This window comes from Simochromis diagramma, unplaced genomic scaffold (genome assembly GCF_900408965.1).
Source record: "Simochromis diagramma unplaced genomic scaffold, fSimDia1.1 OVJJ01000596.1, whole genome shotgun sequence".
NCBI lineage: Eukaryota > Metazoa > Chordata > Actinopteri > Cichliformes > Cichlidae > Simochromis > Simochromis diagramma.
The window spans coordinates 19,714,616-19,740,759 of NW_024387245.1; the positions used below are offsets into that span (position 1 = coordinate 19,714,616).

General features: G+C 39.0%; 2 protein-coding genes across 3 annotated transcripts in view; both read right to left on the reverse strand.

Moving 5' to 3' along the window:
- igsf9a (immunoglobulin superfamily, member 9a) overlaps nt 1-12,777 on the reverse strand; it is a 65,586-nt gene extending 52,809 nt beyond the window's left edge. Inside the window, exons 1-2 of the mRNA XM_040000209.1 lie at nt 12,005-12,777; nt 18-112 (exon numbers count right to left, since the gene is read on the reverse strand). Coding sequence (XP_039856143.1) covers nt 18-78 — 61 coding nt within the window. The 5' untranslated portion in view covers nt 79-112; nt 12,005-12,777. The remainder of the gene's footprint in view (nt 1-17; nt 113-12,004) is intronic.
- Nucleotides 12,778-12,923: 146 nt separating this feature from the next.
- Nucleotides 12,924-22,745, reverse strand: tmem230a (transmembrane protein 230a). Of its 2 annotated transcripts, none has more exons than XM_040000212.1 (4): nt 22,455-22,577; nt 21,138-21,252; nt 20,367-20,489; nt 12,924-13,733 (listed from the first exon to the last, which is right to left on the reverse strand). In XM_040000212.1, the coding sequence occupies exons 2-4, from the start codon at nt 21,237-21,239 to the stop codon at nt 13,593-13,595; spliced, it is 366 nt and encodes a 121-aa protein (XP_039856146.1). In that variant the 5' UTR covers nt 21,240-21,252; nt 22,455-22,577; the 3' UTR covers nt 12,924-13,592. The 2 variants fall into 2 exon arrangements, with proteins under 2 accessions (XP_039856146.1, XP_039856144.1); XM_040000210.1 differs by lacking the exon at nt 22,455-22,577 and adding an exon at nt 22,613-22,745 and having other exon boundaries at nt 12,934-13,733.
- Between the last annotated feature and the right edge of the window lie 3,399 nt (nt 22,746-26,144).

Sequence of the window (26,144 nt, forward strand, 5' to 3'; positions counted from 1 at the left end):
TTTGAAAAAAAACTTACGAAATTGGCAAATAACCACCGCCACAGTGAAAGTCTGCAAATAAGATCTTGCCGACCCCATATCTGTCACTCATACAACCTGCAGCATGTTCAATCTGTAGGCAAAAGAGACACAATTGTCACAATCACATTACTTGCTTGGCTGCACACAAGAAGACAGCCATCTGTGACAGATTTCCAAACTAAAAAGTCTACACCAGAGCTGCCACTTCTGTCATAATTTTACAGACACGAGGAAAGGAGCATTCAGATTTTTATACAGCTTTCCAATAACTGGAATTCATCCCATATCATTACACAAATGGGCAGAGCGGCCTCTGCAGCCAGAAAGCTCCCCGGCCTTATATCGTTTTCTGAAAGTAAATGTCATAAATGTCAAATAAATCTTTTGCGAGTCACGTGCAAAGTGACATCTAAGTGTTTTATTTAGAGCACATCAATGAAGACATTTGGCTGAAGCAGCCAGGAGACTCAGCACTCAAGGACAGAGATGAGCTGAGCTGATGGAGCGCAGGCTACAGTTAAGCATTACGGAGTGCAACTTAATGCCAAAAGGCAGCAGCTGATTCAATCCAGTCAAAGTAATCCCTGCTCAGATGTGATCAAATATGTACACAGGAGTGAGGAAATCAAGATGATGGGTCATTTTCAGGTCAGTTCACAGTTTCATGGAAGCTGCTCAATGAAAACTCTGCCTAAATTATTCAACAGCACATTACTGACTAGGGCATTGGAACTGTCCCAATTCAGATCTAAGATTCAGGTTAAAATGTCCAATCAATTGGAATTGCTTTCTGCCAAGCTTTTCAATTCCTTTGATTTCCTTAGTTGCAGATTGCAAAACAATGCCATCAACTGATGAAAGACAAAGCTCTGAACTCCTGTGTCATGTCCGGGCCTTTTCTCTGCTCTGCTCTGCTTCTACACACAGGGTCACCAACTGACCTCGTTTCCCTTCCATGTACTCTCTTGTGTTGCTTTTGCAGTATACTTCAGGTGACTATCCATCACCTTGTGAAGCTCCATCTAACTCCATTTTTGCAGTTCTGCAGCATTGAGAAATGATGTAGCATGCTTCAGATTGTGAGCTGTTCCTTTCCTTCTTCATACTTTTTCCTCTTACTATAATCATCTGTTAGTGATAGAATGTATTAGGAAGAATGTCCTTCCTGTTTTTGAGTATAACCAGTAGTTTGGACACCTACAATCTTTAGAGAGTTCTTGACTTGGCTGAATGCTGTGAAAGGGCTTTCCCTAACCAAAGAAAGAATTCTGCTATCATCAACTTGACTTATCTTCTCTGGTCTGGCCTTTTGGTGTTGCTGAGCCGGCCAGTGAATTTTTCATTTTTAAGAACATACACAGTACCAGAACGTTGAGTTGGCCACCTTTAAAGTTGTTGCTTTTTCTTCGATAGATCTATTTTGGTTTTCAGCCTGACGATGACCTCCTTTGCTTGCATCAAAATCTCTTTGGATCATATAATGAGTGTTTCAGTGAAACAAAACAAAAAGTTCAACACTTTGGAATGAACTTCAGATATTTATCTGCTTTATTTATTATCCAATGCTTTTGTTAAACCCCTTGAACTAAAACCGAAACTTTGCATTTCAATCACGTCTCAATTGTTTGATTGTGGTTCGACTGTTGTGGTGTACAGAGGGAAAACTACAAAGATGAATCAAAGTATCTAATTATAACACCAGTAAATGGCTAAATTTAAACTCTTATTTAACATCTGAGCAAGGGACAAAAGTGATAAACGTGAAAACAAAAACAATAATGTCCTTTCTCTCATAATGTCACAGGTGATTTATGAAAAAGCATAAAATGGAAATCCAAATATACCTTAAACCTGTTCTTTTTTGAAATTCTTGACTAAACGAGAGTCAAAAACTCACAGGATTTCAAATTTATTACCATTTCGTTGACAGTTTTCCGACTGTATTTCTTCTTGCCGATATACAGTACTGACCCAAATTTGGCTTAGCACAAGTCCACTGACAAGAAAATACCCCCTGTGATGGAAATCTGTTTTTCACATTTCAAAAGTTTTAAAAATTGTAGGTATCAACAATAAATGATCAGTATAGAATCACATCACCTGAATATTATCAAATATATATGGAAACTTTGTTGTTTCTAATGTATAATGACTATGTAGTTTGTACAAACTGGGTGTAAGCACAGTATTGACTTTAAAAGGTAACAGATTCATGAAGATGATTTCATCTTGAGTGATCTCTGTACTTCCTGATAATTAGCAATGCTATTATCCTTGACCCAGCAGCAGGAGCAGCAAAGGCCCTATCAGCTCTCTATAACCATAAGGCTTTTATTGGCTTGTTCATTTCACGACCAGGACAAAGTCTGAACTCAAGACAAACAATTACACAGGCTGTCAACAGCTGCTGCGCTTGTTCCAACATATTCACATACTTCAGCAACAGAACAACACACACAGATTTTCCACAAAATCAAAGTGAAAGTCAGGCAAAAAAATAAAAAATTTGATCGCAAAGTGTTTGACAGTGAACACTCCCCTGCTCCTGCCCTTCATCCAGATGGCTTCATGCAAAGCAACACAACAGAGTCTATCCTGAACTTATTATGCTGGATTTAGGCCTTGCATGTTTGCTGAGACTGAGTATGACAAGCCAAGGTAAAGCTTCAACATTATGAATCTGTTGCTTCTCCCCCTCACACAGTGTGAGAACATGCACACACATACAAATGAAGACTCCCTGTTGCCATGACTCAGCTTCCCCATTTGGCTCTTAATGAACAGATGCTCAGCATCATCTACTTATTATTTATCACCCTTATTTGCCTCTTGTTAACTAATAAGAATGGAGATGATAAGGATTCAACACAGAGTACAGATAGTCATCAAGTCACTGATTAAAGAATTATAACCAGACCTCTGCCCCGCATCTGGCAAATACGTGCAAGCTTCAGCTGAATAAAAATGTTTATAGTTTTACTGCTTGACAAGGTAAGGCTTATTTATGTGAATGGTGAAATAGCAAGGCAATAAAGTGGATCCACATGAGTTAAAAGAAAGATTATTTTTGAAAGAGAGGGAAAAGAAAGGGAGGCTACAGCAAGAAAAAGGGGGGGGGGGGGCAAAAAATCAACTGCAGGACATTTCCCATCATTAAATTTGAACCAAAAATTCAGAGAGATGCCAAACAAAGCGGCCCGCACAGGTGAAGCTCTCAGCCATGGTAACACAGATGGTCTCTAGACATTTCCCACAGACGTATTATCCCTTCCTCTGACACTGAAAGGATGCACATAAACACAAGCACGGTGACAGCACAGCACTCTGGAAAATGTATAAAGCTATACTAAATGAGCCAGTAGCTCACAAAAGAAAGCGCCCTGTCTCGCATAGATTTATCAGCTGGCAGAAATAGAAAAGTCAGTGACAGGCATGCTGCTGCTGAAATTCTGCGTTGTTGCCATTTTAATCTACATAAGGAAAGAAATGGGGAGCAGCTGATTAATCATCACAGAGGGCACAGTCACAGATTTATCAGCAGCCAGCTCTCCTTTTACCTACCACAATTAAAACTTAAAGATAAAGGAGCTCCTCTTGCCTAAATGTTTTCATTCTGTTTCTCATCCATGCATTTTGCTGTGGTCCCTGCTTGTTTGGGCCTATTTTCAAAATATGTCTGTTACAATAGCACTGGTATCGATTTGGAAAACAACAGGTGCTGCATCCGTTAGAGAATATGAAACCAAGGGTATTTGTTTTGTGGGTTAGAACTGTTCAAGGCTGTTTGTATCTGCCAGCAAGCTACAGTAAATTGGACATTAGCCTCTGACCAGAGTGCAAGTAGAAAGGGGAAAGAAGTCAAATTGCTCATTTGCTGTGACCTAAAGAGGTAAACAACAGCGTTTAACAGAAAATGGTGCTTCAGCTTTGGACAAACAAAATCATTAATCCAAAGGCATGACTATAAATATTAAATTCCTATAGCGCTGCAGAACTCAAACTTCAGGCATGGTCCCGAATCACACTAAAAGGCCTCCATAGGGGTTGGATTTGGATTTAAACAGATTATAGTGCAACTGTGAGGGAAACACAGTGAAGACAGTAATCCAAAGCAAAGCTTGCGCTGTGAATCACATGTGATACACGTCCATCAACACTTTAAAGCTCAGGGCACCGAACAGCCTCCAACTGAGATGAATACAACACATACTTTAACATCAGGTATTCATCACATATTTGAAGAGTTTTCAAAGTGTGCTCACACAGCGTGACACGCAGAGAATTTCCAAGGTTGCTGTTATGGTAGAGTGTATGTGGATTTAAATCTGAGCAAGCCCAAGAATGTGTAGTCATCGTAATACTAACAGTTAGGTACATCGGTTCATTAATTAATAATAGCATGATGGCATAGTCTCACAATGGCAAAGCTATCATACACATACATACATACATATATATATATATATATATATATATATACACACACTCAACAAAAATATAAACACAACACCTTTGTTACTGCTCCCATTCCCCATGGGATGGACGTAGAGACCTAAAATTCATTCCAGATACACAATATAACCATCCCTCCCAAACAGTGGTCACAAATCAGTCCAAATGTGTGGTAGTGGGCACATCTGCTATATTGAGATAATCCATCCCACCTCACAGGTGTGCCACATCAGGATGCTGATCTGACATCATGAGTAGTGCACAGGTGTACCTCAGACTGCCCACAACAAAAGGCCACCCTGGAATATGCAGTTTTTTGCGCTATTGGGGGTCTGGGGACCCAGAACCGGTCAGTATCTGGTGTGACCACCATTTGCCTCATGCAGTGCAACACATCGTCGTATGGAGTCTATCAGATTGTCAATTGTGGCCTGTGGAATGTTGGTCCACTCCACTTCAATGGCTGTGCGAGGTTGTTGGATATTCGTGGGAACTGGTACACGCTGTCGTATACGCCGGTCAAGCAGATCCCGAACATGCTCAATGGGTGACATGTCCGGTGAGTATGCTGGCCATGCAAGAACTGGGACATTCTCAGCTGCCATCTGCCCTGAACAATGTGAACCATGATTCATCCGTGAAGCGCACACCTCTCCAACGTGCCAGACGCCATCGAATGTGAGCATTTGCCCACACAAGTCTGTTACGGCGACGAGCTGGAGTCAGGTCAAGACCCCGATGAGGACGACGGGCATGCAGTTGAGCGTCCCTGAGACGGTTTCTGACAGTTTGTGCAGAAATTGTTTGGTTGTGCAAACCAATTGTTCCAGCAGCTGTCTGGGTGGCTGGTCTCAGACGATCTTGGAGGTGAACCTGCTGGATGTGGAGGTCCTGGGCTGGTGTGGTTACACGAGGTCTGCGGTTGTGAGGCCGGTTGGATGTGCTGCCATATTCTCTGAAACGCCTGTGGAGACGGCTTATGGTTGAGAAATGAACATTCAATGCACGGGCGACAGATCTGGTTGACATTCCTGCTGTCAGCATGCCAATTGCACGCTCCCTCATTGCTTGTGGCATCTGTGGCATTTTGCTGTGAGACAAAACTGCACATTCCAGGGTGGCCTTTTGTTGTGGGCAGTCTGAGGTACACCTGTGCACTACTCATGATGTCAGATCAGCATCCTGATGTGGCACACCTGTGAGGTGGGATGGATTATCTCAATATAGCAGATGTGCCCACTACCACACATTTGGACTGATTTGTGACCACTGTTTGGGAGGGATGGTTATATTGTGTATCTGGAATGAATTTTGGGTCTCTACGTCCATCCCATGGGGATTGGGAGCAGTAACAAAGGTGTTGCGTTTATATTTTTGTTGAGTGTATATATATATATATATATATATATATATATATATATATATATACAATACTGGTATTGATATTGAACCGGTCGATACAGTACTTTCGGTTCGGTACGCATATGTATCGAACAATACTAAAATTTTAATTTATTTTATCAACTTTTCTTCTGACGATGCTGTCTGTGTTGAGAGCTCAGTGGATCTGCGTTCGACTACTCCGCCTAGGCTTCACTGTCGAGCGCAGATTCACTGAGCGCAGCACAAGCTAGCAAGACAGAAGCTAAGCTCGTTGCAACATGGCAAATTGAACCTCCCCCACCCTCATTCAGATCAGGGGTCCGTTCTTCGTACCTCGCTTACTACATCCAAGATCAAATGACACATCCAAGATCAAATCATCGCGCTAACTTTGAGCTCGCTATTCCGGTTCTCCGAACACACCTGTTGTTGACGATTAGTATAGCTGGATGAAGTAATGTGAGATCACTGGGTGGCTTAACAGGGGCTACGCATCGATAGTAGAAACATTGATCGGCAACCCTTTGATTGGTCGGCGAAAATGTCGAAGGAGCGCGCTCGGTATTTTTCGGCAGCAGAGCAAGAACTCTTGATTGAGGGATTTCAGGAGTTTCAGAGTTTAATTAAAACGCAAGGGAACACTGCAAAGGCTGCAAAAGCAAGGAGCGAGGGCTGGCAGAAAGTTGCTGACAAATTAAACTCGTAAGTAATTTAATAATAATAATAATAATGGATTGGATTTATATAGCGCTTTTCAAGGCACCCAAAGCGCTTTACAATACCACTATTCATTCACTCTCACATTCACACACTGGTGGAAGCAGCTACGGTTGTAGCCACAGCTGCCCTGGGGCAGACTGACAGAAGCCAGGCTGCCATATCGCGCCATCGGCCCCTCTGGCCAACACCAGTAGGCGGTAGGGTAAATTTATTATATTACACTATATTATATTATATTATAGTATATTACTTTACATCCTCTTTCACATTAGAGCCACAACAGGACCCACTAGAACATGGGAACAAGTAAAAGTGAAATATAAGAATATTCCACAGAATGGTAATATTTATCACTTATATTGCTTTTAGTGTCTTGGAAAGAGACCCTGAAATAATCTGTTTGTTTGTTTATAACAGCAACCAAGAAAAGGGCAGAGCAAAAAAAGACAGGTGGTGGTCCTGCACCCCCTCGTCAACAAGTTGGTTAAGTAAATAATACCCTCACGGGAATATCGATATCTCTCTATGAGCACACTGTCGCGCTGAGCTAAAGGATCCTGTCTATCCCACAATATACGCTGAGTTCTGAAAACTCTCCTTATCAATCTTGCACCTTCCGCAATGGGTGGCTCGCGTATACGGACAGGACATGGCTGCGACAGACTTCCCAAATCCACCTTCGCTTTTATAGCCGTGGTCTCTCATCTTGATTACACGAAGTAATTTACAATTACTACTCTGAAATATGAATTACATCTGAAATAATCAAATACATGAAATAGAATGATTAGTAGTACATGTCCCTTTTTTTAGGAAATGACCTGTATGTATCTCTATGAAATCAATAAAAGGATCAAGTACTGCATTATCTTTAGTTACATTGATGATATTTATTTATGGTAAAACAGTGGTAAAATATCGCTGTTGCTTTCGTATACATGAAGCGGACATACCTGAGTGGCCGCGATCTAATCTTGTTTACATAAAGTAAGCCTGCTCCCGAGCAGGTTTACGCTTACGGATCTGTTGCTATGACAGCAAGTCCCGAATGAGCTTCGGAGAACCGAATGATCCAAGATCACGCGAAATCGTCAACACTCAAATCCAGCTAACTTACTTAGCGAGGTACGAAGAACGGACCCCTGGCCTTTGGAACTATTTTGGTCTTCATGTGAAGTATGACCCTGAAGGTAAGCGCGTCATGGACAAAAGTAAAACAGTATGTCGGATGTGCCACGCAATGCTCAATTACATGGGTGGGAATTACTGCATTAGCGCAGTTAGCTCGTTAACGTGTTGGCCGTCCAGCCCCATGCACTGGGCAATCCACGGTAGCTCGTTAACGGAGATTTGCCGTGTTGTGGCCTTAACGTCATTTCAGATTAACGCTGACAGCACTAGTGGGAACACAACGAATATGACTGCACATTTACTCCGACATCATCCTAGTGCAAAGACAAGTGGAAGCAGACAAAAACAACAAGCACGCAGGCTACAAACTTTACCCGAGTCATTTAGACAACCGTTAGCACATGATTCTCCTTATGGGGACCTGATATGTTTAATATGCTGCTGAGAATATAGCCCAGAAGAAGCGTATAGTTTAGCTTTTATTTTGGAAAGAGCCATTTCTCTGTAATAAACTCTCTTTTCCAAAGATGAGTGATTTCTCGATCAGATAGATTTATTTTTTTATTACTTCAGCATTTGTTGTTTAAATTTAAAAACTGCACTTTTGAGTTAAAATATTTATTTGTGATTTTAATAAATGACAAATTAAAAAAGCATGAACATTTTTTTTGTATCGAAAAAATATCGAACCGTGACACCAAAGTATCGAACCAAACTGAACCGTGAATTTTGTGTATCGTTGCACCCCTAATATGTATGTATGTGTGTATATATATATATATATATATATACATACATACATACACGCCATCCCCTATACCAAAGTACTGTACTACTATGATAACCTGATGGTGGCAGAACAGGAAAAGTCATACTTTGCCAAAGTCATCAATTCAATAGCAGCTTAGCTTAATAAACTAAAAAGCCAAAAATGTCAACCGATGGTCCTGCTTTGTAGTGGACTACTATAAAACCAGATTTTTTACTTCCCTCCTTAAAGACTTGTGAGCTGAAATAAGAAACGCTGACTCGAAATTTTCCAACTATCTAGAGTATTTCTTTTTTAGTACTTTGCGTTGTTTGGTCTCAAACTAGTTGAAAAAAATATATAGTATTCACACAACTTTTAAAAAAGCTATATAACTTTAATTATTCCCAAAAGAGTTCGGATTTACGTTAAAAGTACTTTTTAACATTTGATCTAAAATAAGTAAGTTTTTGAAGTCCCACAGTTCTGGCTTCCTACTGAGTTTGCATATACACAAATCAGCCACAACATTAAAATGACATCATCTTGTTACAGTGCAATATTCTGCAGTGGTATTCCTGTGCACTGGCATTCACATGGATACTTCTTTGACACGTAGCATGCAGCAAAACATTAATGCAAGCCAACCACACACCCTTGTCTCCGCAGCTTCCCAGGTAGCAGTGCCCTCCACTAGCCCCAAAGGTCCCATGGCTTAAGCACAGATGTGGCCAGACAACAAAAGCCCTAGGGAACTCCGGCCAATCCACTGGTGCCAGGCACCACAGGAAGCTCCCATGACTTGTGGACCCATCTCAAGACCATGTGCTGATCTCATTACTGACAATTTTGCAAATGTGAGCTGTCATGTCATGAGTGCTGACTGTCAGCTCCCTCTCAGAGTTCATAAATACTGCGCATTGGCAATCAACCTGCTCTAACCCACCCTGTAAGTCTACATTGTATTTTTTCATGGCTTGCACATGGGTTAGAAAAAGCCCATTTTCAAAGTCAAACACACACTTTCCATCACAATAGGAACCTCTCTGTGTAGCTTGGTTTGATGTGCACTTAAGCGAAAATAGGGCATTCGAAATGAGAGAGAAAACGGGAAAAATAAAGAGTTTTTTTTTTTTTTTTGCAGTGCGGGTATTGCATCTCTCTGCTCAGAAGCCGTTCTGTGAATCCAGGTGAATGCCACAATCTTTACTTCATTTAATCCATCATCTAAAGGTTACAGAGCTGAGTCCCAAATCAAGAGCCGCAAGTTCCAGGTTAAGCTGAAGTCATAAATGTTGTCTTTCAAGCCATAAATAAATTGTTATAAATCCAAATTCACTGTCAACTACCATCTATATTAACAGTGCTACCAAACATTTCAGATAATGCAGTTCTTTGTAAACTAATGGTCCAATTTTGAACAAGTATTTGTCATTTCTCTGCTGTTATGCATGCTACTGTCTGTGTTTTGTTGATAACCACAGAGTCTTGACATCTGAATCAAATAACACAAGGTATCATCTGCTGTCTGTCTGCTGCTCTGCACTGTCAAATGCACCTTTCTCCAAAGCTCGTGCAACGTGACTGGCCACTGCTGAAATCATTCAAAGCTCTGTGGTTGTTAGGGAAAAGATTTTATGACAAAGTGTTTAATCTTTGGGCTTGGAGAGGCTGTTGTCATTCCAAATGAAAGGGATAAACTCTGCATGAAAGTCTAAATCATTGGTGTCAAGTTAAGGTCTTCATGTCTAAAAAAAGAGACATGAAAGCATTGCTTTCATTCAACTCAAGGTTTAAAATCAGATGAAATTCAAACATTAGGGCAGTGTTTGCTCATAATATACAAGGCCAAATGTTTCAAATGAGGTGAGCATATGTACAAATGATTGTGAGTCCAAATCTAAGGATTCAGACTGCTCTAAATGCTTCTGTTCAAAATCTACTGTTTGCTTTAAGGGAGAGTGGCCTTAAAGGGAGAGGAACTGAAACTGCTTGTTTCCCACAGTGAATTAGTACTTTGAAGCAAGAATCGTGCAAAGAAACTCAGCAGAGTCAAGAATAAAAATATCAAGTTGGAAATGATCACAACAGCTCTGCTTTAAATTCCTGAAACACTTTCTTTTTTCTTTTTAAATTCAGCTTTATCCTAAACATTGTACACAATTTTCATCCAAAGTTACACACGTTTTGGGTATTTCACCATAGTAGGTAGGGGCTTGTACGTTTCCTTTCTTTCTGTCTGCCTTTGCTCTTCTCTGTGGTTTAAAGTGGGAGGGGCTGAGTTTGTTAACAGGTGATAATAAGGGACCAATCATGACTTAGCAACATTTGAATCATAACACTATTGTATTTACAAAATTTAAATGCATAAACACATAGTAGATTAGATTTTTGTTCATGTAGTCCCAGCTGTCTGTGTTGTAAAGGGATACACTAATACATTACGTTTTCCTTTTTTAAAGGGCCACTGTATTGTGGTGCATTGCACTTTTAACTAGAATTTCAAACACTGAGCAGTTGATGGTTTCCACAGGTGTATTACACTGAAGAAACCACCTTGCATAGATGTTTTGTATGTTATTCAACCTAAAGAATGACTTTTTTTATTTACACTGTTGTCGGTTTTTCTCCAGTATCAGTACTGGGCTCACTGGAACGCAGAAGCTAAAAATAACCCACTGGGAATGAAATAGTTTTGTAGATAATGATCTACTTCAACCCACTTTAGGTGTCAGATCTGAAGTGTTTATTGCATATGTACAATTCAGGTACCACCAAGTCCTGCTGAATTAATTGCCACTCTGCTCCCTCTGATGATATAAACTTTATGGAAAATAATATATCACGGGAAACTGCACCCATCTGGCACATCAGCAACCTCAATTCAAACCAAGAATAGAATTTCAAACCATTAAATGATGCTTGTCTCGGAAAGTTATGAGACCATTTCTTCCATAAGTGGTGAAATAAAGATAGACGGTGGGTTCAATACAAAGACAATAGCAGAAAAATATGAGCTCTTATATGCTAGTTCTGGCTCTACATATTGCACTGCTGCTTGTGAAAGTTGTATCCATATGCGGCATAAAATCCCCTCCTTGTGAATGTACCGTGTTTATCTACTCACGCTCTAACAGCCAATATCTTAGCCCTGTTTTTCTCTAATAACGTGACTCCAAATTCTTTAATAATCTAAAGGTTGTCATTCTCAATTAAAGCAACAGCCATAAAGGAAAAACAACATACAAATAAATAATGTAAACAATAGAAAACAGACTTAAGTTTGCATTGGGACGTTTAAATTACTCATGGCAAATGGCTGTTCCTGAGTTTGTCAGTTTCATATTGCGCATTAGAATGAAAATCCCCCCCCCCTAGAAACTTCATTACTGACGTTTAAATGCATGCCACAGTTCAGAGGATTGAGAGGGAACTTGGCACTCCACAGTTTGAGCTCCGAGCATTAATTTCTCATCCTTTTAAAGCTGCTGGAAGTCAGACACACTTTCAAAATCATTAACATCTTCTATTTTTTCTTACTTATCTTACCTGTAGCTCCGTTTCAGCCGCTGGCAGATTTTGCTTTTAAAAACACATCCTTCTCGAGTATTAGTCCAACTTGTGCCCGAGTTTGTAGACACCGGGTCAGTGGCTGAAAAACTAAAAACGGGCCTTATTCCTTTGTAGCGTTGCAAACTACCTGAAATTTGAGCGTTTTCCTTTTAAAAGCCCACCGGCAACAGGTGTTCATTTCACTTACAGGTGACAGCGAGGGATCGACGTACTGTGCTCTTCCTGCCCGAGTCCAACCTCCCCCCTCCCTTCTTTCCTTCCTCCCTCCGCTGCTTGCTCCTGTTTCCTTGTTATGTTCAAATGGCTCAAAGCAAAACAAAGTAAACTGACAGACCACAGTCCTATAAGCCCCTGGATGTTTGAGCCAATGCTGATTTAATAACTGTGTTTGTTTGTGCAGGCAGAGGATGAAAGGAGATTTTTTTTTAGCCCTTAATCCCTTGATGGCATCCAGCTTAGCGGTAACCACAAGAGGGTGTCCTTTACCTGATGTTGGTGGCCAAACGGGGAGAACAGATGTACTTGTTAGACAAAGGACAGATGTTTGGGTTTTTTTAAACTTAGTGAAAGTTTTTCCTAAAATTGCTTTTTTGATCCCTGTCTTTCGCTTTTTGATATAGACACATGTTAACACATATTATTTATTAAAGTGAGTTATGATTCTTTGCTAAACACTCAAGTTTTGATTCATGCAGTCTGACATCAAAAGCATATCAAAAAAAAAAAAAAAACTTTGCAGAGGATGTAATCCAGCTGTACCCATCACAAAGGATGAAAAAAAAAAAAACATCAAACTTTTTTGTAGATTTGGAGTCTCATTTTTATTGTTGTTAATATTTTTAACTCCAGCAAGTGTATGCAAAATAACATTTTGGTAAATATTCAAAACCAAGCAAATGTAGACAAAAGGCAATACTTTATAAGGGAAGTGATACTTTTTGGTTAAAAAATATACTTAACATCATTAAAGTAATAAATCTTGATAGCAATGCAAATACAATCTTAAGGAGACATGCAAGTTCCCATCGTCTTTCACGATGTAACACATTATGAAGCCACAAATTCAAAATACAAGATGCCTATTTGTACATCATTAAAGTACTATACAATAATCACACCGATTCTCAGTCGTGCACTCTAGGAATAGTAAATTAAAGGCATCTGTCAAAATCTATACTCACTGATCATTTCTTAATGTATGTAGTGAGGTGCGTAACAGCAAAAACATTGATGTGCTGTTTCAGGTAAGCAGATGGACTGATATCCACCAGTCACTGAGTGTTTTAATATTAATAAAGCTGCATATATATGTAAAGTCTCTAACTTCTGTAAAGCTTTGGCAGATATGTGAACACACAAGCCACATTTTAGGAAGAAAGTTAGGAGAAAAAAAACAAAACAAACACACACACCATAAATCTTTCAGTAAGCCCACCCAGACAAATACAGATATCTATCCTAAAATTATATGGTTTTACTCTTTGATACATACATTCAGTCAGAAAACAGCAGGCACCAAGATACACAGTGAGGAAAAATAGGGGATGATTGGATGGTATTTGGTTCAGTCGCCAAAGTCTGGGATGTCATCATAGGAGTAACCCCGGTAACCCTTTGCAGCATAGTAGGCGATTCTCAAATGGTAAAATCCCGGAAGAAAAACGAGTATCCCTATGATGATGACAGGAATAGTGCGGTCGGGATGCTAAAAACATCAAGAAAAAAATAAAGAAAATCTGGTAATCAGAAGGAATTTACACACCATTTCAGTTAGTTACCTAAATAAATACTCGTTAATGCTCACGTTATTACATTCTGTAACCAAGTTTAGATAGACTTCATACATACTGAATACCAAATATTGCATTTAGTAGTAGAATGCAAGAGGAAGTCATTAAAGACTAATGTTCTCCATCACGCTTTAACATACTTACCTCAACACTGCCTGTCAGCACTACATGAACACACTCTACGCTGATGAGGCATGCAGCCATAATGACTTCATAGTCTGACATCAGATTTCATGTAAATGATAAGTCATTTCATATGCATGGCATCTAACAACCAGGAGGCAAAGGCCATCAACACCAAAGAGATGTGTTTAATTTGTTTAATTTGACCACCAGATGGCAGTCTTGTGCTCAGAGTCACTGTAACCCTCAACCAGTTTTTTTTCCTTCTTTTTTTTTTAAAGACAGGGAGCTGCACTGGGCTGCGGTAATGTCGATCATTTGTCTGTATTAAGCTTCTGAAATGTTCTATTTATCTGTGTCTTGTAAAGTGTCCACATACAGCACCTTTTCTGATGGATGTCAGCAGGCGACTTCTCCTCACCTGCCAAACGAGATGGCTCAGTTGGCATGACAGTGGCCCTATATTTAGGCCACATGATAACTGAGCCACCACCATGAGAAGTGAGCAAGCTCCATTCATTAAGGAAGAACAGGCAAAGAATACAAAAGTCCCAGAAGATCAGGAAGTGAAAAAAAGATCTTTCATTTCAGTCCCTTTGCATTAATTTGGGTGAACTGACCCTTGACTCTTCAAAAATAAAGAAATAGGAATTTAATGCCTAAATTGGCTGTGTTCCTTCAACCTCTTTTCCCTTGGTTAATTTCTTTGTTTTTGCCACTACAATGGTTAACTAGGCTGAGTCAAAGGTTCCCAACACAATGTTCACTGAAGCCCTTGACATGGTTCCAGTTGTAAAACAACTGTTATCTAATACACACACACACACAAACACAGAGAAAAAGATCAAACATTATTTTAGCCCCAAACCCATGCAGCCTCTTGCAAACAAACCTGTCTGATTTCTATTGCTGTAGTATCTATCGCTTGAACCTTGGATAATCTCCTAGTATTAGATATGCTATTTTAACTTGTGTGGGATAACTGGCAAGTACAACAGACTCATATACTCTGATGCTGCCTTCACGTCAGATCAAATTTTCTGCAAATACCATCTGCAGAGTAGGTTAAAAAATATTCACATTACCCTCCCACTGATAATGCGAATATGTGCAGGCTGAGTTATCTCCTGTGTGGTGTCATGAATTTAGGAAGCAAAAACCCCAAAGCAGGGGTTCCACTGAAGTTTAAACTCCAAGCTATAAAATATCAAAATCATTAGTTATATTCAGAAACACATAAAAGCACTGAGACCAGTAAAAGCAAGAGCATAGCACAAATCTGACAGCAGGACTATAAAATCTCAGGACAGCTGTTCAATTATAGCTATTTAAGAACAAGAGTAACAGCAGCAGGGGTGTTTTAATTGCTGCTCAGGATGAAACTTTGGATTTTTTGTTGGCTCTCCAACTGTGTGTCAAAAGTAGGGCTGGGTAATACCAACAGTGCTTTATTAGTGCAGACAGAAGTGTCTTTATAGTACCAAAAACAGTCATGTATAACAAGAATATCTGGCAGATTGACCGTCAGGGGCGATTCTAGGATCAGAGCTTTGGGGGTGCTGAGCACCCAGAGAGCTGCCCAGCCAGGCAAGATAAACTTTACTCGTCACGATGAGACGTCTTCCCCATGTCTGTCAGTTCCTGCATCCTTAAATGTCTCCAGTTGTCCCAAGTTCCCTCTGACTGTCTCCTTGGTGCATTTAAACCCCTGTTCCTCCCTGTCCTCATCGTCTGTTGTCTTCGTCTCCGTTATCAGTCATCATAATTTTACCATCTCTGAGTAAGTCTGCAAATTTCTTTATTAAATCATAAGATTCTTAAATTCATCAAGTCTCTCTGTGCCACATGACATCACTGCTTTGTATATTTTAAAACAATTTAATCCCCACATTTGAGAAAGAAAAGCAAAACACTTTTTTGAAAAGTCTGTAACAAAACCATCAAATCAGATAAAGGTTATTTAAATGCTGCAAATGAAGAATGGATTGGAATAAAAAAAAAAATACATATCCTAACCTTAATTACTAGGGGAAAATGATGAATGATGATCATAGTGAGTAAGAAGTTAACCGAGTGCATTTTGTGGACAGAGATTCACTTTTAATGTGTATGTATAATATAATACAGATATATAAAAATAAACTCCAAAAATAGAGTCCTTGAAATGTACAAAATATTCTTTTCTGTATGTTTTAACTTTTATCTTCTATTTTTATCATTGTGTATATTTCCAGTTTTTATCTGTTGTACAGTGTCCTTGGGTGCTTTGAAAGGCGCTATTTAAATAAAATGTATTATTATTATTATTATTATTACAAAATATTGATAAATAAAATTATAAAAATGGAGGCAACTTTGCCTATGGTACAATGTATACAATGTATGAAAAGATCTTTCTTTACTGCTCTGCAGATTTTTTATTTTATTTTAAACTATGTCGCCTCACCTTGAGGTTGGCAAATCTGCCTATCACTTTTTGGTGATCAACTCTCTCAAGCAGTTTAACAGTTTCTGTCTTGCCTGTCACTATTCCCTGTCTGTTTTTTTACCTGGTTCTTCCTGACCTTGTACCCATTTTGGGGGTGCTTCAGCACCCCCAAAATGGGCTAAAATCGCCCCTGTTGACCGTCTTGTTTACTTATTCTTGTCAGCAAATCAGGCTGGAACCCTTTATGCCTTCAGAACTGTCTTATCTATTTTTGGCATGGATTCATCAAGGTACAGGAGTCTCTGGTCTAGTCTCTAGAACACTTCTAGAGATTTTGGTCCATACTGACAATGCCAGCATCACACAGTTGCTGCAAATTTATCAGCTGATGCTCACTGGATATGCTCTCTGTTGTGGACCATTCTCTAAGTTGAAGGCTAAGTGCACTGAGTTGCTTTAGATATACTGAGTTGATTAGATATTTGAGATATTTCTGTTAACAAGTAGTCAGGCAGATAACATCTAACTCAAGGAATGGAAAGGCTACACATAACAGACAACTTCGTAAACAACCAGTCAAACTGTATCTTTAGGTCCTTTGTTACTAGCACCTAGCAACTTACTTCATATGAGTCAAAAAAATATCAAAGATAACACATTTTAAAAGTGTATAATAGTATTTTATATTATTCCCAAAGAGCTAGCCAATAACTTGGGGTATCTCCACATGCTATGCAGTGTGTGCTTAAAGGCATTTGAAGAAACTAGACAAGAAGGAGGACAAAAGCAGCACAGGCCTGACAAAAACATCTACAACAGATGATCGGTCTCTGAACGTTATGTCCTTAAGAAATACGGGGGGGGGGGTCCAGCAAAGACCTGGCACATGGTCTGAGAGATGCATCTGGCCTTTCAGTTGATCCATCACCTGTTCACCAAAGCTTCATCAGAAATGGTCTCTGTACAAGGGTAGCTGTCAAGAAGCCATTCTTGAGGAAGGGAAACAGGAAGAAAAGGCTGAGGCAGAAAAACACATAATGTAACACTGAAAGTCATTGACTGGCCTCCCAAAAGCCTGCAACTCAACATTGCAGTGTGGGATCATCTTGACAGAGAATGGAACAAAAGGCAGCAAATCATCCAAAGAAGAGCTCTGAATGTCCTTAAAGAACTGTTCCTGAAGACTACTTAAAGAAATTGCAAGAAAGCTTGCCTCAGAGGGTTTGGGCTGTGTTGAAGAATAAAGGTGGTCATACCAAACAATGACTTACAAGCTCAATACAATTCTACCAACTGTTTCTGCCCTATATACTGTACGTTTCCATAAATCGCTATACTCATTTCCCATTTTGCCCTCAAAACACAAAGAAATGAGGAGTGGTTTAAGACTATTTGTTCTCTTTTGTCAGAGTTACATCTTTAGAATAATATCACACAAATGGCTGTATGCTAAGCATATAAATACAGACAGCAGCTATATAAAAAAAAAAAAAAAACAAACAACAGGCAAATAGTGATTCTTGCTCTGTCCAAAGACAACATAGAAACAGACAGAAATACTGTGGCACGTGGGTCCCAATTAAATCCTAACTTGTCATTTTAAGTTTTGATTCATTTCAGATTATGTGTGGATTTAAGATGCTCATTAATGAGTTTCATATCTTGGCAAGCACACCCTGTTATCGTTCAACTAAGCAGGTAAACAAAGCTAACTCCACCTTCAAATGAGAATGGGGTAGTTTTTCAACTGTCAGTAAGAAAGGAAACACATGTTTCCAAAACTGCTACAAACTATTCTTCAAACACCGAAATGCATAATAGATGATGCCCTTCAAATGATATAGAAAACATTTTCTGGATACATAAATCTTAGGGAAGCTGCAGAAGAAACACGAACATAAAGTAACATGCAGAGAGAGGTGATGATTTGACCCTTACAGCGAGGGTATGCGGTTGCATTTCTCTAGCATTTCCACGCAAAAAATCGATACAAAGCTGGTCTCAGTAATCATGGTTATTCTTTGAAGAAACATTTCTATCCTGCTCTCATCTTTAAGTATAACAAAGCCCCCCATCCACAGGGAACAAGGGGTCGATTCATGGTTTAATGAATTCCTCTGAGAAACTGTGAACTTGTGTTAGACAGCGGTGCCCACCACACTAATCAAAGTCCCAAATAGGACAATATCTATTTGACTTGCATTCCACCTTGGGGTGGGCAACATAGTCTTACAATTACACACAATATATCACAATGGAAATTATGCAATAATTACATTTTTTTGATATAGAAGAAGTACTGAACATTGTATCTGTGATTGCAGCTCGCAGGCAGCAACATTTATTAGTGAACACAAAGTAAAGGGAATATTCCAGCCTTCTTTTCCAATGAGTTCCGGTCAATGTTGACAGACTGCCTAATTTGAAGTGTGAATCTTTTGCCACAAGGTGCCAGCAGGAGCAGCAGCATTATTTTGCAACAATAGTGACACAGCATGAATCAAATGTAATCACAAAAGTAGCTTTGGCAAAGTTTTCCCTGGAAATTTGAGGTAAAAGTATACCTCAAAATGAATCATAGCACCCCCAAAGACTTCTTAATTTTTTTGACAATATTTACTGTTTGTGTGACACACTACTAAAAATATAAAAAGCATTCAGTACTTGTTTGAGACATAACATTTTAACAACAAAAGTATAGATAACACCAGATTGTCAGTCCAACTCTGTAAGGAACTGTATATTGTTGTCACATATAAAATATCTTTCAGTTTTATTATCTGTCGTGTTGTATTGTGATTACTCTTCCAGTCATATGAGTGCAGTTAATTGCTCCAGTGATGGCCAGGTGAGTCATTTGTTTAATTTTGGATTGCACATCACCTCCTCACGTGCTTTCATAGCCTGGTTGCACTCGACTGCATTTTTTCCTGAAATGGTGAAACAAGCTTGTTGTTTCCACATTTAGCAGGAACAGTTTTCTTGCATATTTGTAAAGTATTGTGCTTATCTGAAGGTCTGATCTCTTATAGCTAATACTACTGAACTAGTACCCTTTTATCACAGGCCGACACACTGCTCGCGCTCTCACAAATGTTTGGCTTGTGTCTTTGTTGTACATGCTAAATAAGGCATAGCGTTGTTATATCAGTGATAACATAACAGCACACTGAAGCTGCTCTGGCAGCATGTGGCAGTGAAAAACCTAACTTTCAGCCTGCTTCATAATCATTTTGAGCATAGTCCTAGACTAAAAAGAACATTTAATCACAATCCCCATTAGAAATAGTAGTTAGTCCAGGATGAGACATAATCCAAGTCTTGGAAACTAAACATTTACCTTTGTTTTCCCTTTGATTTGTCACCCATCTGTAGCTCTAAATACGTTTTAAACAGAAGAAGACAGGAGCGGCTCAGACAGAAGGAGTTCCTTCACAAATGAATTTCTGAGGGCTTGTATTCCTGACACAAGCCTTACCGTTGGATTTCAGAAAAGAGGAACAAAAGAAAATGACTTGGTAAACACTAACCGTTTTTTTTGGCAGCAGACAAGGAAATTGTTTTTCAACCTAAAGGCTGTAGACATGTTTCACTGAAAAGTCAGTGTATGGCCCATGGGCCAGGAAAAGCCCACCAGAGGGTCCAATCTGCCCCACAGGAATGCTTTGGAAAATGCGGATAATTTTAAAGGCTTAAACTTTGAAACTGTATTTTCATAAGTTTTACTCTTCTTAATAACAAAATATATAACCTATAGCATTTCACCAGAGCAAGTAACAAATACACTTTTATTTTTCAATTTTTAGTATCTATTTTTTTTATTCAACGTTTCTTTTTTTCACAAAGTGCACAATATGACATTTTCTGTGAATTCACACATCATTTCTGTTTAAGGACAAAGTCCTTCATTTCTTTACAGTAAAATTATTTTTGGTGTAAAGGCTCCATCAATGTAAATTTTTTTTGAACAGATATTAAACACACTAACCAAACTCACCTCAACTGGTATGATTTCTGCCAGAAGAAGGGCCCCAAAGATAATTAGTAAAGAGCCAATCAGAAACAGGAATATTGCCAGTGCAATCGCCTTGTATGGGATCTTTGGAGGGGGTTTCTTGAACTGTGAAAAGTGAAATTGTGGAAAAATATAGTTACTTTTCAATTTTGTACATCAGAATATATTGATATCATATGATTTCATGAGGCAGCTACTCAATCTAATCTACTTTAATGCAATTAGAATTTCCCCATCTCCGGATCAGCTTGCTTCCATGTTTAGCAACAAGAAATATCTCTTGCCCCATGACAATTGGAAAGCTCCTCTGTATAGTACTAATCTCAAAATCATGAATTCAGCCTAAGATTACATGGAAAGATGCTGGGATTGCCTAAATCCAAAGTACTGTGAACATTTTCCAAGATACTTGGAACAACCTACCTGGCAAGTAATTTAGAAATAATGCCAATATAACAAAGAGAACTGGCACTCTTTTAAATGCAAACAGTGATCACACTACCCAGTAATTTGATTATTTTTCTTCCATGTTTACTCCACTTTGTTTGTAAGTTAACTATGTATGACCTACTCATGATATTACTGTTGAAAGCAGCTTCATTTATCATGCCTAAAACTTTTGCAAAGTCGTTTTAATTACAGAGGGCCTCAGCTTTTACACAGAATCATTACTTAACGATTCATAACAAATCACTGCTGGTGGTGGAGAAATGTTTTAGTAACATTCTGTCATCAATCTACAAAGTCTCTCACCTGTAAGTCTATGTAACCATCATCATCAGCAGCCAGCCGTGAGTATTTGACCTTATTGTTAGATATTCCAGCAGTGAGCATGTTGCTTCTAGTTGTCATCATTATGGCATAGAAGCTGTTTGGAGAGAAAAGCACAGACAGGTAATCATCCAAGATGGCTACATTTATCTTGTTCGGTGTCGTGAGCTGAAGGAGAGCCGTCTATTTTTGATCTATCCAGAGAAAAACAACCTGACAACTAAAGCTCAACATTGATAGGGAAAAAAAAAAAAAAGGATTCTGCTCATTGATTTATAAAACTGCCCAAAGCATTTAGAAATAGAAAAGATTACTCAACATCCATCACAGTCGTCAAACTTATACATGCTCTCAACACAGATACGTTTTATAGGAACCATGAAATGCCGCTGAAATGGCAATCCCAGTAAAAAGACAGAGAGGCCAGTGACCGGGATACACTCATCTGCTCTTTTCATTTCCACTTCTGCTTGAACATGTAAACAGTGAACAGATAACTTCCTCAGATAAACCGGTTAACATTCAAATCAGGCAAGGTCATGGAATAGCTTGATTTAAAGTATTTATTATAGAAGAGAGATTTTGCAGATAACAACTCAACTCAAGAAAATTTTGTGAGGGTCACTGCTTTTATTCCACACACAGTTTCTCGTATGCATCGCGAATAAGCAAGTCAGTGTTAATGAAAACAATTTAACCGATTATTCTGCTTCACATGACGCAGCATCCATTCAAGAAAATAAAGAAAATATAAAAACCAAAAGAAATACAGCAGCACTGACCTACCCCAGAAGAACTCAGAGAAATCTGAGTACTCCTGTGATCTGATCTCTCTTAAGGCCTGTGTTGTGTTTAATTTGGATCCCAAAAAGGAAGACTAAGTCAGTAAATAAAAACTGTGGACGGTATATCAACACAGTATACGGGAGCAATCAGAAACATCTTGTTATTTTGCTGACAGCTGTCACATCGAGTCGACACAGAGCCATTTGTGATCAGGAAAGCTCAGGGTTATGTCAATAATGTCGTAGTGAATCACAAAATTATTTTCGGGGGGACTTATCTTGATGACTTTTTTTTCTTCACTTATTTTTTAAATGAAGAAAAAATAACTTTAGTAATTTGGGTAATGATTTAAAAAAACACTGTGAGAAATTAAAGGAAATATAATATACACATATGTAACTAATACGACGGTAGGAGTGTGTGCAATATTGGCTTCCCTTATTCACTGAACTACGATAATACGACATAAAGCCGAGTTGCTAGCACCACTTAAATTCACAAACCCTGACTTACCGTAGCCATTATTTTACTGTGTACCAGTGCGCATTAATGCTAGCGAACTTTGGTTACCTAATTAGCTAGAACATTAGCCATTTAGAAGTTGTGCTATCAAAAGCTAGCAAACATTAACAGACAGTCGCGAACACATAATGCGCGTTTCCTTCTCTCACCATTATCTGAGGTATGTACAAACAGCACACTTGTGTCCATGTAGCTCGGAATGCTCTCAGCAGCGCCACAAACACAGCATTGTTTACACCTATTAAAAACTACATCAACTTCCTTATTTTTGGTTTCGTCATGGCGCATGCGCACACAAATGTCTCGTTTTAACTTTCTAATCAGTTAATTTAAACAACACGCAAACTATTAGATAATGAACACGGTGAGAAATATGAAAAGAAATGAGAAAAGAAAGGAACAGAAAAAAAACAAAACAAAAAATAGCACTAAAAGCATATGAGCAAAGAGCAATGTCAGCATGACATTAAACATAACCTAAAACAAAATACCTTTAATAAGGCAAAATGAATACATATCTAAGAAATACAAAGCAAAACAAATTTTTCAATAAAGTGGAAAAAATAAAATGCAAGAAAGAAATGAGCTCAATTAATCACATAAAATAAATTTTAAAAAATGAAGGTGGCCCAAATGCAAAATTCTTAATAAAATCCAACAGAATGTTATGCTAAAAGATAATTAAAGGTGGTCAATATGTAAAAATATAAATGAAAATAATAAAATACAATGCATCAGTATTTTAAAAAACTATTTTAAAAGCTGGCTTCATAAATTCACTCAGTGTATTTCTAGTGATGGTTATTTTTGTTGAGAGTGACCAGGATGAACAGGATTAGAAATGACCATATCAAAGAGATAGCTTAGGTGATATTTAGAGACAAAGTTAGACAGATGAGGCTCAGATGGTTTGGACATGTGCAGAGGAGGGATAGTGGATATACTGGCCAAACAATATGAAATATGAAGCTCCCAGGCAGGAGTACAAGAGAAGATATTGTGAAGGAGGATATACAGAACTTAGTGTGACAGAAAAGGCTGTTAGAGATAGGGTAAAATGGAGGCAGATGATCTGTGATGACCCCCAAAGGGATCAACCAAAAGAAGGAGAAAGTGGATTTATTAAGTAAAATAGCTAAAATTCACAATAAAAGTGAGCAAAAATGATTTACTAAATACAGTCAAAATAAATAAATGAGCAGCAGATATCAGATGGCCACAAAGTGTCTCAGTATTACGGAGTAAAAAATGTAGTGGACAGTACAATGCAGTGGCTCTGCATAAACAGTTAACATGAAAGACAATGATTGTCTGCTAGATAGACATGTTGTATTGCAGGCTGCCAGTACGCACAGACAGACTACAATTACCACTTAAATACAAACCTACAGACAATTTAGAATCACCCTAATATGGATGTCTTTGGACTGTGGGAGGAAATCAGTGAAAGCCCACTCAGGCACAGAGAGAACATGTAAACTCCACACAGAAAGTGCACCAGCACTTAGAAAGTCCTTCATTCGATATTCCACCTCCATAAAAGTAAAGAGCCTTCTCAGCTAAAGTGTTGAAACTAGCTATTATGTTGGTGCGTTATAATTATTGAAATATTGTTGTAAAAAGAGAATACGTTATTAAATAAGTAGCAATTTAAAAGGTGAAGCAAGTCAAGGTGTTTTTTGTGATCTATAAAAAAAAAACACAAGATTAAAATGACTGAAAGATAAAGGGTATTACTTAGGCACCTTTAGTGCACTGTCACTTCTTCACCCCGACCTGTCTTATTTGGCTCAGCAGAACTAAAATATATATCGTGCTGCTTTTACACACGGACTCACATAAGCTCAGCGATTCTCTGCGCGATCAACCTCTCACATGTTTAAGCTTGCTGCGGGAGATTTCACTTGTCATGTTTGCATAGTAAGCTAACGATTAATAAGACGATGTCAGAGGAATTGGTGCACAAATTATCATCACTCACAGATCAGTGCTGTTGCTCTCTATACACAGTTCGCACGATTGCAAAGTGAAAGCAAAAAAACAAGCGCAAATTCAAACGCGACTTCAATATGTCACATATTGACAGTGGCTCACCGATGCCAATGACATAATTACCCAGCTACATTTCTGAAAGAATGCAAAAGCATTGACATATATTTTCCTTCCTACAATAGCCCGACGGGCAGGGCAGAGATAGATTTTGGTAGCCCGTCTGAAAAAAATCGCTAGCCCCAGGACGTCGGGCTAGCGATTTTGCGAGCCCTGTATCTGATTGAGGAATTACTCATCTTTGGAAAAGAGAGTTTATTACAGAGAAATGTCTCTTTCCAAAATAAAAGCTATACTATCCGCTTCTTCTGGGCTATATTCTCAGCAGCATAAGGAGAATCATGTGCTAACAGCTGTCTAAATGACTCGGCTAAAGTTAGTAGCATGCTTGTTGTTTTTGTCTTTGCACTAGGATGATGTCGGTGTAAATGTGCAGTCATATTCGTTGTGTTCCCACTAGTGCTTTCAGGTTAATCTCGTTGAAATGACCTTAACGCCACAACACGGCAAATCTCCGTTAACGAGCTACCGCCGATCGCCCCGTGCATGGGGCTAGACGGCAAACATGTTAACGAGCTAACTGCGCTAACACACTAGTTCCCACCCATGTAATTGAGCATTGCGTGGCACATCCAACATACTGTTTTACTTTAGTCCATGACTCGCTTACCTTCAGGGTCATACGTCACATGAAAACCAAAATAATTCCAAACGCCAGATCTGAATGAGAGTGGGGGAGGTCCATCTTGCAAGGAGAGCTTAACTTCTGTCTTGCTAGCTTGCCCTGCGCTCTTCCTTCTGACTATGCTGTCTGTGTTGAGCGCTCAGTGGATCTGCGCTAGACAGTGCAGCCTAGGCGGAGTAGTCGAACGCAGATTCACTGAGCGCTCAACACAGACAGCATCGTCAGAAGGAAAGTTGATAAAATAAATTACAAATGTTGTATTGTTCGATACATATGCGTACCAAACCGAAAGCACTGTATCGAACGGTTCAATATCGATACGAATATCGTTGCACCCCTACTTTTTAGTGTACAATGTTTTGCTTGGAAACCTTGGTTCCTGGTATTCATGCCACCCACATCAAGACTGCAGAAGATCATATGGACGTAGCATGTAACATGGACTGGTTCTTATATACTGCTTTTCTATTTGAGCAGTCAGCACAAACTGATGTTAGCTGTCACTCCCCACCACACAACACAACAAAACATGCTCAGCAGTGTATTGGACAACACGACTCAAAGGGCTTGAAGCCTTCAATTCTTCCCAAAAACTTCCCCAGAGCTCAATTTTCTTGATGGATCGTCATCAGAACAAGCTTGACCTATGGAGACCCCATCATGAAACACAAAGGTTACTAAAAATCTGAGAACCAGATGTCCTGCCCATACCCTGACGAGTCAGAGCTAAAAGGTTTTTCTCCAAATTGTAGTGTAAGTAAAAATATGGTTATAATGGGCATACCTTTGCAAATGATTCCAAGGTAAATCCGTGAATTAGCTGCATGCAAACTACAAAAGTAATGCATAAATAGCCCTTTCCTGTAAGTGATCACTGTAATGTAAATGGATTGGTAATTACAGTGGTGTGAAAAAGTGTTTCCCCATTCCTATTTTTTTGTATGCTT